General features: G+C 30.6%; 1 protein-coding gene and 1 long non-coding RNA gene across 7 annotated transcripts; both read right to left on the bottom strand.

Moving 5' to 3' along the window:
- Window positions 1–1,444: 1,444 nt before the first annotated feature.
- On the bottom strand, window positions 1,445–4,319 carry LOC145080988 (uncharacterized). 3 transcript variants are annotated; one of them, XR_013695569.1, is made up of 3 exons: window positions 3,770–4,319; window positions 2,258–3,681; window positions 1,445–2,183 (listed from the first exon to the last, which is right to left on the bottom strand). It is a non-coding gene; the product is annotated as an uncharacterized LOC145080988 (long non-coding RNA). The 3 variants fall into 3 exon arrangements; XR_013695575.1 differs by having other exon boundaries at window positions 2,181–2,377; window positions 2,654–3,681; XR_013695563.1 differs by having other exon boundaries at window positions 2,181–3,681.
- Window positions 4,320–5,093: 774 nt separating this feature from the next.
- On the bottom strand, window positions 5,094–8,678 carry LOC145080942 (calmodulin-binding protein 60 A-like). 4 transcript variants are annotated; one of them, XM_079023207.1, is made up of 8 exons: window positions 8,322–8,677; window positions 7,989–8,223; window positions 7,842–7,894; window positions 7,068–7,767; window positions 6,519–6,985; window positions 6,220–6,380; window positions 5,891–6,085; window positions 5,094–5,777 (listed from the first exon to the last, which is right to left on the bottom strand). In XM_079023207.1, exons 4-8 carry the CDS (start codon window positions 7,133–7,135, stop codon window positions 5,352–5,354), a joined length of 1,317 nt encoding a protein of 438 aa, XP_078879333.1. In that variant the 5' UTR covers window positions 7,136–7,767; window positions 7,842–7,894; window positions 7,989–8,223; window positions 8,322–8,677; the 3' UTR covers window positions 5,094–5,351. The 4 variants fall into 4 exon arrangements, with proteins under 4 accessions (XP_078879333.1, XP_078879334.1, XP_078879332.1 ...); XM_079023208.1 differs by having other exon boundaries at window positions 8,148–8,223; XM_079023206.1 differs by lacking the exon at window positions 7,842–7,894 and having other exon boundaries at window positions 7,068–7,123; window positions 8,148–8,223; window positions 8,322–8,678.
- Window positions 8,679–14,753: the final 6,075 nt, after the last annotated feature.

Below are 14,753 nucleotides of genomic sequence, written 5' to 3'. Positions count from 1 at the left end.
AACACGAGACCAAAAAATGTTACACTAATTATGATAACATTCTATCAGCAACCTAGAATTCATATAGGGATATTTTAGTGAATATTTTCTAGAAAGAAAAAGGCAAAAGAATTTAAAAGTATCAAGGGAAATAGGAATAGATTTCTACAACGCGCGAAAATTATGGAGACTAGGCGAATAATATCAAGCCACATGTCCATATACTCATGTGTAGGGGTGTCAACTCTCGACCCAACTCGTAACCCAATACTGACCCAAACCGAAAATAGACGGGTTCGGGTTGAGATTTTTGACCCGTCAACCCGTATATATATATATATATATATATATATATATATATATATATATATATATATATATAGGTTCAAATGTTTCTCACATCTATTATGTGCTAGAATGCACCAATAAGAATTGAGTAAACATTAAATGTATATTAAATGATATCAATATTTATAATTCTTTTTTATGGAAACTAATTTAATTCGTCATTAATGTCAATAATAATATTCTTTCATAATGAATTCATATATAAAATAATAAAAGTGTATTCTAGGAGAACGAGAGTATATTCTACTAGAATACACCCTCATTCTTCATATTACACACAACTTTATTGTATTTTAAATGAGTGAGTCTTGAAATAATGTTATTGCTGACATAAAAACCTAGATACGAATTCATTCTGAAAGATTGTTATTGCTGACATTAATGACGAATTTAATTAATTTCCATAAAAAGAAAAAATATAATTATGGATATCATTTAATATACATATAATTATGGAAACCATTTAATATCTATCATTATTTAATAAAATAATAATATAATTTTACTAAATTACTCTTGGTGCATTCTAGCACACAATAAATGTAAAAAACACTTTAACATAGCCCTATATATATATATATATATATATATATATATATATATATATATATATATAATAAAAGAGTAGTTCTTTTGTCATGTGTCACAATATTAGGCATTGTAATTATTATCATGACACTTGTCAATCTATTGACACTTGTAATTAATATCATGATACTTGTCAATCTATTAATTCTCCATTTCAAATTTCAAATTTCAAATTTTAAATCACATTCTATTACATTAAATTAATATTAATAATATTAGAATAAAAATAAAATAAAGTTTATACAAATTATAATAAAATAAAATTTATATAAATTATAAGATAATATATTTTACGTATTTATTTGAATCAACGATTATAATTTTATATATAACAAAAAATATATTTTAATTAATAAGTTATTTAAAATTATTAATTAATAGTTTTGAGTTTTTATTTAGAAAGTTTAATTAGTTTTCTAACCGTGGTTCTCACGGGTTATAAACTAATATATATATATATATATATATATATATATATATATATATATATATATATATATATATATATTAAATTTGATTTCCATCCGTATTCGTAATATTCCGTATCATTGTATTCCTTCCGTATTCGTATGTGACTAATCTGCATTTGCGGTTCGTTAATCAGAAAAAGAAAAAATACATTCATTATTTCACGAGTCACGAACGAAGAACACATCCACTTTCTATGAATGCTTTCATTTTTCATTTGTATTTGGATGTTATTGACTTTACTAATTTATGTTGAAAACTTTTTTATGTTAATTACTTTAATCATTTTATGAATTTATGTTGAAAAACCCTCATTTTTTAAAATGTGTTGTTTATTTATTAAACAGGTTATATGGGTTGGGTTTGACTCATTAACTTGTGAACCTGCTAACCCATATACTTAAACGGGTTATATGGGTTGGGTTGAGGTTTCCAACCCACCAACTCGTGACCCGCCAACCCGTCAACCCATATATTATATGGGTTGGGTTGAGTTTTTGTTTTCTAACCCGTCAACCCGAACCCAACCCAATTGTCAGACCTACTCATGTGTGTCTGCAATATAATGAGAAAAAAGAAAAAAAATAAGATCAAATAATAAATTAATTAATTAAAAAATTTTAATTGTTAATTAAAATTAAAAAAAGAAAAGATAGGAAGTAGTAACAAAAATGATCCATGAATTGTATCAATGGAGAATGAAGGCCCTGATGATAAAGTTGAATCTGAGCATTCTTTGCAGAATTTCAACTTTGATATTTTTTCTATCTTCAAATATATTTTTTTTTATCATCATGAATCTAAAATAATTGGAAAGTAAAAATCATTACATGAACCAAAAACGACACTTAACAACAACAAAAGAATCATATACCTGTTGAAGCTCTTCACACTTCAAAACAAAGTTAAATCTTTTCCAATCATAGTGTGGTGCAATTGGATTTCCCATTGACGGGGATGTAAAATACCCATCTATAAATAAGGTTAAAGGAAGCTGCAAAACAAAGTAAAAAATTGAATACCAATCTTTTTATGTAAATTAATGAATAATATTTACGATTTTCTACACAAGCTACAAGGCACTGGTGTAACTGAATGCATAAGATGGATGAAAAACTCATTTAATCAATTTTGGAATTTTACATAAATCAATAGAAGAATATGTATTAACCGAGTAATTTGGTTTCAATACATGAGCAATAACTATATAGATAGCAGATTGACTGTATAATCAATTGAAAGGAATCTCATTTCCAACAACTGTTATTACCTGTTCTTGATGTGTCTTCTATAAATCCATACTACAAGAAAAAAAGATTATTCTTGACAAAAATATCAAATTTCCTGAATAGCATACAATGTTATTATATTGAGAAAAAGATTACATAAATTGACCAAACATTGCAAAGGGTGTAAATTGCTCTATGGAAGTCAAATTGCAACTGTATTGTTGCACGAGACTTCATAGTTAACAAATGTGGTTAATAAATAATAATCAGTCATTCATTGTGAAAACTTATAAGAAAAAGTGATATTTCAATACTGTTTACATATATCTTACTGTGAATACTGATCACACTTCTCACTATTGTCTGTTTTCATGGGCATGGGCAGGAACAATTCCACCCAATTCCTATGACATCTACTGTTGATGTTAATCAATATACATAAATATAAGTATACAACAATATAAAATTTTAGGGACTATATTAAAAAGTGTTAAATGAAGCACCTGTAATGCAAGTCCCTAGTAGTTAAGAGCCATAAATTAATTTCATCACAAAGTCATAAACAAGAAGAAGTGAATTTACAAATAAAATAAAGCTACATATTTTTATTTAATTTATAAAAGTTACATGTAGACCGTTCCAGTTTTTAGTTTAATGGCCAGTTCATAATTATTTGTTGCATGTTTCCATAGTTCATCAGCTTTCTTTGTGCATCCATTAGGATTCTAGTTTTGTAGGTCTACAAAGCACTCTACTAGAGGTATAACCTTCAATATCATCGTTCATGAATTATGTTTGGGACCAAAGAAACAATATACAGGCTTGTTTACCATATAGAGGAGTACATATCTATAACCAAAAAGCCATAACATCCTAATATTGGAAAAATAACCAATTCTAATAAACATACTTTAATGGTTGTTCTATAAGAGCATATCTTTATACAAACATATAATGTAAATTGAGACAATACAGCACCAAATCTCCAAATTAAACAACGAGAGTATAGATTCATACCTGGATACAGCGACGCAAATCTATGTCCATGAATTCACTTTTACTGGGGATCCTAAAACAAAAATTTACCAAGGAACATTAAACAATGTCTAAAATTAATGAACAAATTTAACTTCAGACATTAACAAAATGCATTTTACCTTCAAAAGGAAACTAGAATCTACGAGTATGCAAGCCATCAGAAGTACAAAATAGTCGATTCACAAAACCTTTTGGAAATTTAAGTGGGTAAACGAGAGTTAGGCATCGCCATGAACCGAAACCATGTATCATAGTCATTGACGGAGGCGGAAGATCATGGTTTTGAATTGACGTTTCTCTGCTTTCCTGTTTCATATGCGTTAACGATGGCGACACATAGTCTACTCAAGGAACTTATGTGAATCATATTCAAATTTTGTTTGTTGATTGAAGAAACATTCCTCCGGCTCGTGATTCGAGGCGGCATTGACAGGATCCAGAAACTCCTCTTCTTCGTTCTTGTCATGTAGATTCGAAAAGAAGGAGCTCAGAGAAGAGCGATAACGCAATAAGGAACTTTGATTCTCCTCTAGTTGGTTTTGATTTTGAGTTTACTAATCGTAATCTGGATAATGATCTAATGAAATCAACTGTTTCAACTTGGCAAACTGTCGTTGGCTGAATGTATGATGTTGTGAGCTGGTAAACGCGATCGATTAGGATATAAGAAGTGGAGGAAACATCAAATTTTAGCAATAAAATTCGATTCATTTTGGATTGGGGAATAAGAAGAGGTAATTTAATTTTTTTAGTGGCACAAAAAGAAATGGAAAAAATCACCTAATAAAACTTTAATGGTAAATAAAAAAATTATATGACACTAAATATAGAACTTGAATGGCATTTTAAGTTTTTGTGCCACTAATAAAAATATTAGTAACATAGATTATTGAGTGTCATTAAATCTATTGATTTTATAGTGAAACATAAAATATGCGACTAAAAACATATTATAGTGGCATAAAAAAGATTGTGCCATAAAATATATGTGCCACTAAATATTATTTTGTTTGTAGTGTCTATTAGTATAAAAGCTCAAAAGCTCAAGAAGACTTGCTAGTCTCTTAAATAGCAATTAGTTCTTATAATCTTTCAACTATTAGCCCTAATCATTCAATTCAAGTTCAATCTTTCATTTCTAAATACCATAGTACAACTAAATATCAACTATTAAGGCAAGTTTTTTTAGCTTAACATGTTAAGTCGCTCGGATTAAATAAAAAGAAACAACAATGTATAACTATCCACCCTAACGTGTATAACCCACTCATGCATGTCTCCCAGAATCTGTGAACTAGAACCTAAGGAACCAATTTTAGTCAAATTCGCATCCCCCTTCGTGTCCTATGTTATAGATTTAAGCAAGTTACAACAACCAATATAACAAATAATTTTCCCTAGCCGAATAAATTAAAAAAAATAAAAGAAAGAAAAAAGATACGGTTAAAAAGCAAGAGACCTACATATCTTTTACCCCACAACTTTATTCACAAACATAATAATAAGAAAAAAAAGCTTAACATCATTTGCAAGAGGACATTGCTTAATGATTTCCTTTGTCATTCTACCCTTTTCCCCTACCTCTATAAAACTTTGAAAGCCGTATACATTAGTCATCTATATATCAGCTATTCTGTAGTATAACTGCACACATTCTTAAACGGGCAGCAACTGTAGTCTATAGTCTATACACACAACTCCCTATGACAATCTTGGTTTCTTATGAGCATGAATATCATCTAAACCGTTTTCAGGGAAGGATCTTATTTTGAAGGTTACAACACAAAACAGGATCTTCAATCTGTTACACAACCTATATCTCTGATCACCCTCTAGTTTACTCCGATTGGAAATGCGAAGGCTCTCAAACCCATTATAGATCTCATTATACTTTCTCCTTAAAGATTCAGGTAGTAATTCTAGGTCCGGACATTTCCCATCAGATACCATGTTACCAAATAAACAAGTTTCATCAATGTTTAAGTCAAGATCATCCAGGAATATGTGCTTGCCAAAGGTGCGGAGAGTAACAGGTTCAGTTTTTGGAACAAATTTGCCCTCCTGCTCAACATGGATTACATCCCCCCAGTTCTCAAATGCTGAAATTACCAAATTCTTCGCTGCTTCCTGATACCACATATCAACACCATGTATTATTTTGAAAGCAACAAAAATTATTATATATAAAGAAAAAATGATTCTAGTGTTTGGATTTTAATGATGGAAAAAAAAAAGCATGCCTTTTGGGTCTGTGTGAGTTTATCACTAGAAAGAAAACTCTTGTCCTTGAATAATCCCAACACTTCACCAGAGACATTGAAAAAAACCCTAGTTTTTGGGTCAAAACTAGAACAGTACTGCAGTTTAGCAGGACATTCTCGAGCATGCTCCACTGTAATCCTCCAACTTTTTGCATGATTTGAATGATCAAATATCTAGAAATATCCCAACATATATTATAAATACTGTAATGTTATACAGTTATAATAAGTTACTTAAGCAGCAAAAAGATAAAGAATGACGAGAATTGAGGGGGTAGAGAAATATTGCAAAAAGAAAAGAAATATACCTCCTTAAGACGTTGAGTTTGTCGAAATAAATGAACAAGAAAATCTCCCACAGTTATAATTTCTGCTTTTTCCATATTTTTAGCCAAACAACCGTGTCTATCAACCTTACGTAATCGCCATATCTCATCATGTAGAGATGGGATATAGTGCTTCGCGTATGCTGCACAATAACTCTCATTAATAATTAAGATATCCCAAACATAAACTGTGAAATAGTGTCATATGTAAAATCAATGACAATAAAAGCACTGAATCTAAAAAAAGGCAGAAAATAAAGAAAACTTATATCGTTTCTCACCTTTAGTGCGACGATCTTTGAGAAGAAAGGATCCTGACTTTGCTTCTTTGACTCGAACACCATTGGAATTATTCACAAACTTTGCTCCCAGTCTAAGTTTGGAATTCTTCATCCACTTGTCATTACGTACAAAAGAAACCATGGGCAAAATAGCAGCGCCTTGTATTAGATTCAGGCATAGATTATCCACACGACTAGATCTACTGCCTTCCATATGCCTAACAAGTATGCTGTTATTTTTCACATCTTCTCCTGTGACACCATCAACCTCTGCTTCAAGAACTAGTATTTCAACTTTTCCTGAGGCTTCAGGCCCTGACTTCACTGCTTCTTTGGTACGACTTTCAACTAAAGTCACTTCTAAAGGTACACCTCCAATTGCTTGTATGTGATCGCCAGTGAATAAAGTGGGAATGATGCTGTTTGAGAATCTTAATTCTAAACTTCTTGATTCAGATTTGTCTTCACTGTTAGGTCCAAGAAGCAAATGAGTTCATCAACAAATGGCTACAAGGTGACAACTTTTTAGTGTAATGTATAGGTGCTTACCTTTGCATGCTAGTTGTATCCTGGTTTTTATGTGACAATTCAATTGCCTCTTTCACCTGAAAGTGCATGAAACAGTTTACTTTGTAACTTTTCAATTTGAACACAATAGTTAAAAGTATGGTTTTTCTAGTTTGTAGGAGTTAAAAGATGGAGAATGGAGAATGGAAGGTAGTGATTAAGGAATGAGTTTAATTCCCCCAAATTTTGGAAGAATGTGTAGATGATTACTCAGAATTTGGTAATATATGGTTCATCCAGTCATACCCAACCACCTCTGTACATTACTATCCTCATTCCATATCATCCAAAACCCACAACACCCCTACAACATAGATTACTATGAAACAGAAATCCCATACTTTAAGTACTATAAAACATGACTTACCGAAGTTGCCAGCCTTGCAGGAGCTACCAAGATTAGTTTCAAATCCAGAAGACACTTGGAATAAATTAGATACTTTTAATTATTGAAAAATACAACTTACTTAAGTTGTAAGGGCTGTGAAGATTAGGGAAAACTACTATAAAAAAATGGTTCCCATCTCCAATATGAGAACCACGTCTCTTAAAGAAGAAATGTCACCATGTAAGAATTGCACATGGTTTTCTTGGGCATTTAGTATGCCCAAACATCTCCTTGAAGGAGGTCTACATCTAACATAAGCATCTTGGCCTTTGGAGATCTTCAAGTGCCAGGTATCTACACGATTTGGTGTATAAAGAGATAGCTATAGATCAAAGAAACTATCTTGAATAAAGAAATGGCTATGGCACCTGTGTGATTAGATCAAAGTTGCTGCTTGTATCTTCTTACAGAAATTCTGTTCCTAAAACGCATGTTGAAAATGATTCAAACCTAGCTTTACTTTCCACTCCAAAATCAATCAAGTTATGGAACAAGAGCAGGAATACAGTACTTACATTTAAACGGTTGAATCGCCACATATTATGATCTACTTTAAAGTAATTTTACAGATTAATGAAGCTTTAAGATTAATATCGTTTTTTTAAGTGAAGAATTCCCTGTTGATAAACCTTGCAATACAGACGAAATACAAATTCGTAATGTAATGCACTCACTGCTATTCGAAACCATTGGTCGAATTGAGGCCGCAGTTGATGTGGAATACTGCTCAACATTTTCTTCAATTCATCCCTGTGAACAGACGACGGATAGAACGGATATAATGAAATCAAATTTGCAAAAAGAAGTAAAATCTAATTGAAAAGCATAAAGAAAAGATGGAATCCTACTCTCTGTGAGGAGCGAATCTCATTAAGGCATCATCATCTCCGAAGTTGTTCGTTTTTGGTGATCCGACGATTTGCCTGGTGCAAATCCGTGATTGATTAGCATGCGACATTTTGAATTTATCGTGAAAGTAAAACAGACAGAAACGACTGCAACTATCAAATCTATTTCTCTGATTCTCGAACTGACTGCGAGTGAGTATTATAATCATTCGAACATGATATGGTGACAAAGCTCTGTACTTTCGCTGCTGCTTCTTGGAAATTTTGGGCACCCCAACGGGGATGCTGTGGTTGTACACTCTCAAACCGTGTTGAAAAGTAGAACTCCAACTGCCCCCTCCTCCTTCTCCCCCTCCTCCTTCCCAACTAAAGACTAAAGTCGACAGCTCCTGTTGTAATGTTTCATCGCAACCCACAAATTATAAATTATTAGAGTATTCAAAATAGAAGTACAAAAAGCTTTTTGAAATATGAAAAAGCTATAAATACAGTTTTTTTTTTAATTATTATTATTATATGAAAGCTTTTTTAATATTTTTTTAAATATTTTAATTATTATATGGGTCCATGTATTTTTAATAATTTACAAATTAACAACTTGTTTAGACGTCTTATACAATCAATTTGAAAAAGCTCTTTTAAATTTTAATGTGGAATATTTTATAAGTTTTTAACTTTAAACTTCTTCATTAAAAAAACTCCATAAAAAGTTTTACTAATGTCTGGAGGCTGTTATTAGTTCTAATTTTTAGAAATTTTTCAAAATGATTACATTCAAAATAAGTTCATTTTGATTTCAAACATTGTATTTAGGGAATTTCTTTTCACACACCAATCTAACCTATACCTATCACACGAGTCTACTTCTTTTAAATTAAACAATTAAATCTAGAAAAAAATTACTTTCTAATACTTTATAAATAATCACTATTTTTCTTTCTTGCCAAACCATCGTTCATTGTTTCTTTGTTCTTTTTTATTATTATTATTATTATTTTAATATTTAATATATGTCTTATTTTTATTTGTTTGTTATATATCCCTTTATATTTTAACATTTTAATTAGCAAAACACAAAGAATCAACTTATTTAATAATATTAAATTAATTATCTAAATTATTAAAAATCATTATTTATTAATATTATGATTTATTATTTTATTTATGTTTACTTTTTTATTTAACCATTTTTTGTTTAATTTTCTTGCCGTTTTATTCCAATATGTAGATTTAATGTTTTTTTTATTTATTTTTGATGTTTTGTTTGTCTATTTTTTTTTTTGAATTTTTTGATGTTATTGCTCGTTTATATTATTTAATTTTAACTTTTCAACATTTTTGCCGTTTATTCAAAACTCGCTCTTAACAAAATCAAATCATTTGACTTTGAAACTTTTTCTACAGCTCATGATTTTTTTTTTTGAAAAAAACGTTAAAAATATATATTCAAACGTTGTAAAAAGTTTAAAGAAGAGTTGAAAAAGTAAGAAAAAATTATAAACAATATGACCGGTGTCGGCATAACGCCTGATGGTGTAGGGATTCGGTGGTCCAACGGCGGCAACTTCGGTGATCCGGCGAAGCGACGATGAAATATAACTTCTAATATTTAGTTTTTATATGTATAATTATTTGATGTACCAAATGCCTCCTATTTCAGCGTTATCGTCTGCGAAATATTTAATCAACTTTTTAATATTTTTATTTTTATTAATTTTTTTCATCGGTTTTTAATTATATATAAATTACAAAATCATAAATTAAACCCTTAAATTTTTTGAGTATTTTTCAGTAGATATAAATTATTATATGAGAAATATATATTTTAAATATTACAACCACTATATTATTACTCGTGCACGACTAACAACGTAAAATTTATATACTGTTACTATTAGTAAACGTTTATTTTTAAATAGTAAAAAAAGTTAAATACTAAAAGAAATCTATAAAAAAAAATATACATTGACATATCTTAAATAATTAGAAAAAAATAAAAAAATAAATAAATAAAATAAATAAAATAAAAATAAAAAGTTTTAAAGCAAGGTTGATAAGTTGGCAAAAACAAAAATCGTGGCATTCTTTGAAAAAAAGGTAAACATGGTTTTTTTGTTTGTTTTAATAAAAACTAATAGATCTATACAGAAATGATTAAAATAATGATAAAGTCCTTTAAAAACAAGGTCAAATAATAATTACTATATTAACCTAAAAAATAAACCTAATAATATAGATGGATGTTAATGCGTCCAAAATAGGACCTTTATATTTATTTTTGTATTTACGTCTTATCCTTTGTTTCCTAGATGTTAGTATTATTGTTTTTTCAACTAAACCATAGATCATGTCTTTATATCCAAATATACTTTGTTTTTGGTGAAAATTTTATATCCAAATATACTTTGTTTTTGGCGAAAATTTTAAATTTTAAATTTTTTTTTTTTTTTGCATTTCCAAAGTCTTTTTTTTTATTTTTCATTCTGAAATACTACTTTTAAACAATTCTAATCAAAAGTAAGATCATATTTGTTTATATGTTTAATTACTTGTTTAATTACTGTTGGTGAAAGATGTCTCTTAACCTTAGGTTGGGATTAAGTCTTGTTGTGTACGTTATATGTAGCTTATGAGTTGAATATAGTATATGTGTTTGTCGTTCATAAAAAAAATAAAGATTTTTTTGTTATATGTTTATTATATTTCATGGGTTAACACAATAAACCCATTTTTTTAACAAAATATACCCTAAAAATGTAGTATTTTGAATTATATTTTAGAGATGTTTTTTATATTTTTAACTATGTTGTATTTAACATGTATTTCCGTTCCTTGTGCTGATATATGCCACAAATATTCGAAGAATGAATTTAAAAATATCCCCTTACTGGGAAAGAGTCTAAAAGATCGGTATGTTAATCGTTTTTGTTTCACTTGTGTGGATCCTAGACCTAGTACACCTACCAAGACACCTAAGAAAGCTACTATGGTTTGGCTGACCGTGCAATGCACACTTACGGTTGGTCAATTCATAACCATTCTATGGACTATATATGAGTATCTTAGATTATAGGGTTTATGGTGTATTGTATGTACACCCCACTATACTAGGCTTAAAAAAAACTATGGATTTTAGAACATTTTATAACTTAAAGTCATATTTAGCCAAATATGGTACAAGAAAAAGAAAATCATTTTTTATTTCAAAATATAAATCAGCATTGTGTATTACAACTTACTATCAAAACAAATTATAGTAAAGCATTACATTTATAAAAGAAACTACGACGATATTTTAATCTTCAAAATTTATACTTTTGCAAACTATCATCTTTCAACCCCTCGTACCTAAACCAGGGACACATAACAATAAACAAAATGTGTAAGACAAAAATTGTCTTATGAGCTACATTGGTTCACACACTTTGCAATATCAAAACATTTGATGAACATTGTACTATAATCATATTTCATGCATGATAACGTTCAAATGCAAAAGCTATCGAGCCATCCCGGTCCGTTATTCCATAAGTACTTTAAGTTTGTGGTTATATACCACACCACTTATGACTACCTATCGTCATTGTTGTAGCTTCTTACATTCGCCAATTGTTGTTAATGTAGCTGTTTACCGCCTCTATTCGACATCTCCATCCCAATAAGAACCAATCAACTTGATATGGTAGCTTAGGTCTCTACTTAATTTGTGAAAGGTGGTATCATCCCGGTAATGCTTTTCTATGTCGTAATAGGACCTTTCGTTTTAAACCCTATCTACAAGACTCTTACGCAAAGATACTTTATGTATTCATGAGAACCACTTTTCTTTTATCATTTCAAGCACACAGGTGTCATGAAATACATAACATACAACACTATACTTTGCATAGTGAAATATTTACAAGCTTTATCATAACTGTAAATAACTAGTATTTAATTTACCCTGTGAATTGTGGCGGAAAACTCGTTTGCAACTAACAATAATAAAAATTATAAAAAGAAATTATGTAAGGGAATAAATAATGTAACTTTCATTCATGAAGCTAATCATTTGCAATTTGTATGTAGAATGTGATTTACAAATGTCAACAGTCCACATAACAGTAATGATTATATCATATCAATTGCGTTAGGGTTTTATTCAAGAATTAGTTTCAAAAAAACATAAGATTTAGCAATGGTAGACTTTGATTTTGAATAACATAAAACAAGTTAATAACCAACCATGGATATTCTTGTAAAGTTTGGAAGGAAAACAAGCACCAATGAAGAAGATAAAGAAGTAAAAACCTTTGTAGTTCTTTGGGTCCTCTTGGGAGGCTTGGAAGTTGATGGAGAGTGTGGAACCTTTGAGACACCAACATGAAGCCAACTTGATATAAATGCTAGTCAAAACTCTTAAGATTTAAATCCATATCCAAATATGACTTAAAGAGTGTAGTGTCTCAAAAATCATAACAAATTTAAACTTTTCAAAACAGCCAATTTACTAAAAAGAAGTGTTTACAAATCCACTGTTTCCAAAATATTATTTAAAATCAGAGTCTCCCAAGATCAACAAGATGAAACCAAGGATGTGTACGGTCATGCCTTCACCTTACCACAGTCCTCCGAAATACCTGAAACAAAACTAAAACTATAAGTCAACGCTTAGTGAGTTCCCCCAAAGTACCACCACATAAACATAACAAACAACAACATGCATACAGAACCTTCGTGACATTCCCAATTTCACGGCCAGAAAAGACCGATTTGTTTATGCTGTGTTTTTAAAATCAGAGTAATATTTTAACAGTTGCGGAATTTGTTCCCAAAACATAATATGATAAGAATTTATCAAAGCATTTCTTTAAAGAAATGTATTTTCATTATATAACAAAATCCCGGGATGTCATGTTCAATACAGACCAAAAACATAAACAGAACAAAATAGACCTTATAACAATTATTTATAACTACTGGCCTATAATCCAAAATCTCTCGTTATGCCAGCCAACTTATGCTCTCGTGCCATAACCTATAATACAAAGAAATTGAGTGGGTCAGGCTTGGGAGCCTGGTGAGCATATAGGGTTTTCAACCCACAATGCTATATCATATATGTATATATATATATATATATATATATATATATATATATATATATACATATATATATATATATATATATATATATATATATATATTAGAACTCACAAACTTATATAATCTCACCATATAAAAACAACTCTTATCCTACCCCATCGATCCGCACAATAACACGATCTAAACTCTCATATCAAAAATTTTCCTCTTTACCTGATCCCTACTCACGGATCTAAACTAACCTCTCATCCTGATCCATACTCCTGGATCTAAAACTAACCTCTTGATCTAATCCATACTCCCGGATCTAAAACTATACCCAATCCATACTCCCGGATTAATAACAAGTTTATCTCATTTATTGGCAGTATCGTTTTCGAGACCTCTCTCGCAATACGTGTCAATGGGTTTTTAGAGTACACCGATGAACATCAAGTTCACAACACCTACAAGTTGCAAGCTAGCTTGCTAGTGTTCTACTGGACTGTCTAGAATAGTCTGTGGTTGTCATCCCTACTCTGCTGAATGACGGGGGCCATCGTTTGGGTAAAGGTTTCACTCATTTTTCACCTATCACCCTCACCTCAAGATCTATATCACATTTTATCTCATTATCCAACTCATCTTTTATCACGCACCAACTATCTCATCTACCCATGTTCTACCCAATATATTTGTAGATATAAAATACATATACAGTTTAACTCATTTAAAAACTATATAAAACATCCATTCCACACTCATCTCAAATAAACAACAATATATAAACGCGTAACATGTTTTTCATAACAAATACTTCATATTTATGTGTTAGAAGAAAGTAACTACACACTCACACATAGCACAGATGTAATACATTTAACCGATACTTGTATTAAAATCGTGTTTATGAAAGAGACTATACACTCACTTGATAAGATGATGATCGGACAGCGCCTCGTCTATTAAAATAATATTCTTCGCTTGAACCATGATGTTTTCTCCAAAACCGGGCTTCAAGCGGGCAGAGTTTCAGCTCGAAAACTATATTTCTCGGGATCTTCGGGGCTTCGGGACTTGCTTCGGTTGTCGGGTTTGATACTGGAGCTTTAGGGGGGGGGGGGGGGGGTAAAACTTGCCAAATAGAAGAAAGAAAAGGGTGGAAGAATAGAAAATTAGCAAACAATCTGGCTGGGGGTCGCATCGTTTTTATAGGGGCTGAACCCCAGGTTACGCTGGGTGTAATCAAAGGTTACGCGGGACGTAACGCCTCTTTCATGTGTACGCTAGCGTACTCCTGGTACGTTGGTCATACCGGGTGGATAGGATCGGCGCGTCACAAATTCGGGTATTATCTGAATTTATATT

Source organism: Lactuca serriola, chromosome 1 (assembly GCF_051521515.1).
Source record: "Lactuca serriola cultivar US96UC23 chromosome 1, Lser_US96UC23_V15, whole genome shotgun sequence".
Classification (NCBI taxonomy): domain Eukaryota; kingdom Viridiplantae; phylum Streptophyta; class Magnoliopsida; order Asterales; family Asteraceae; genus Lactuca; species Lactuca serriola.
The sequence above is the reverse complement of the archived record's forward strand: the minus strand, read 5'-3'. Positions and strand labels throughout refer to the sequence as shown.

Coding starts and splice junctions, on each gene's coding strand:
- LOC145080942 (XM_079023206.1), bottom strand. CDS start 8,530: ATGATTATAATACTCACTCGCAGTCAGTTCGAGAATCAGAGAAATAGA. Junction 7,124..8,147: donor ACCAATGGTTTCGAATAGCA/GTGAGTGCATTA, acceptor ATGCACTTTCAG/GTGAAAGAGGCAATTGAATT. Junction 5,778..5,890: donor AACTCACACAGACCCAAAAG/GCATGCTTTTTT, acceptor ATGTGGTATCAG/GAAGCAGCGAAGAATTTGGT.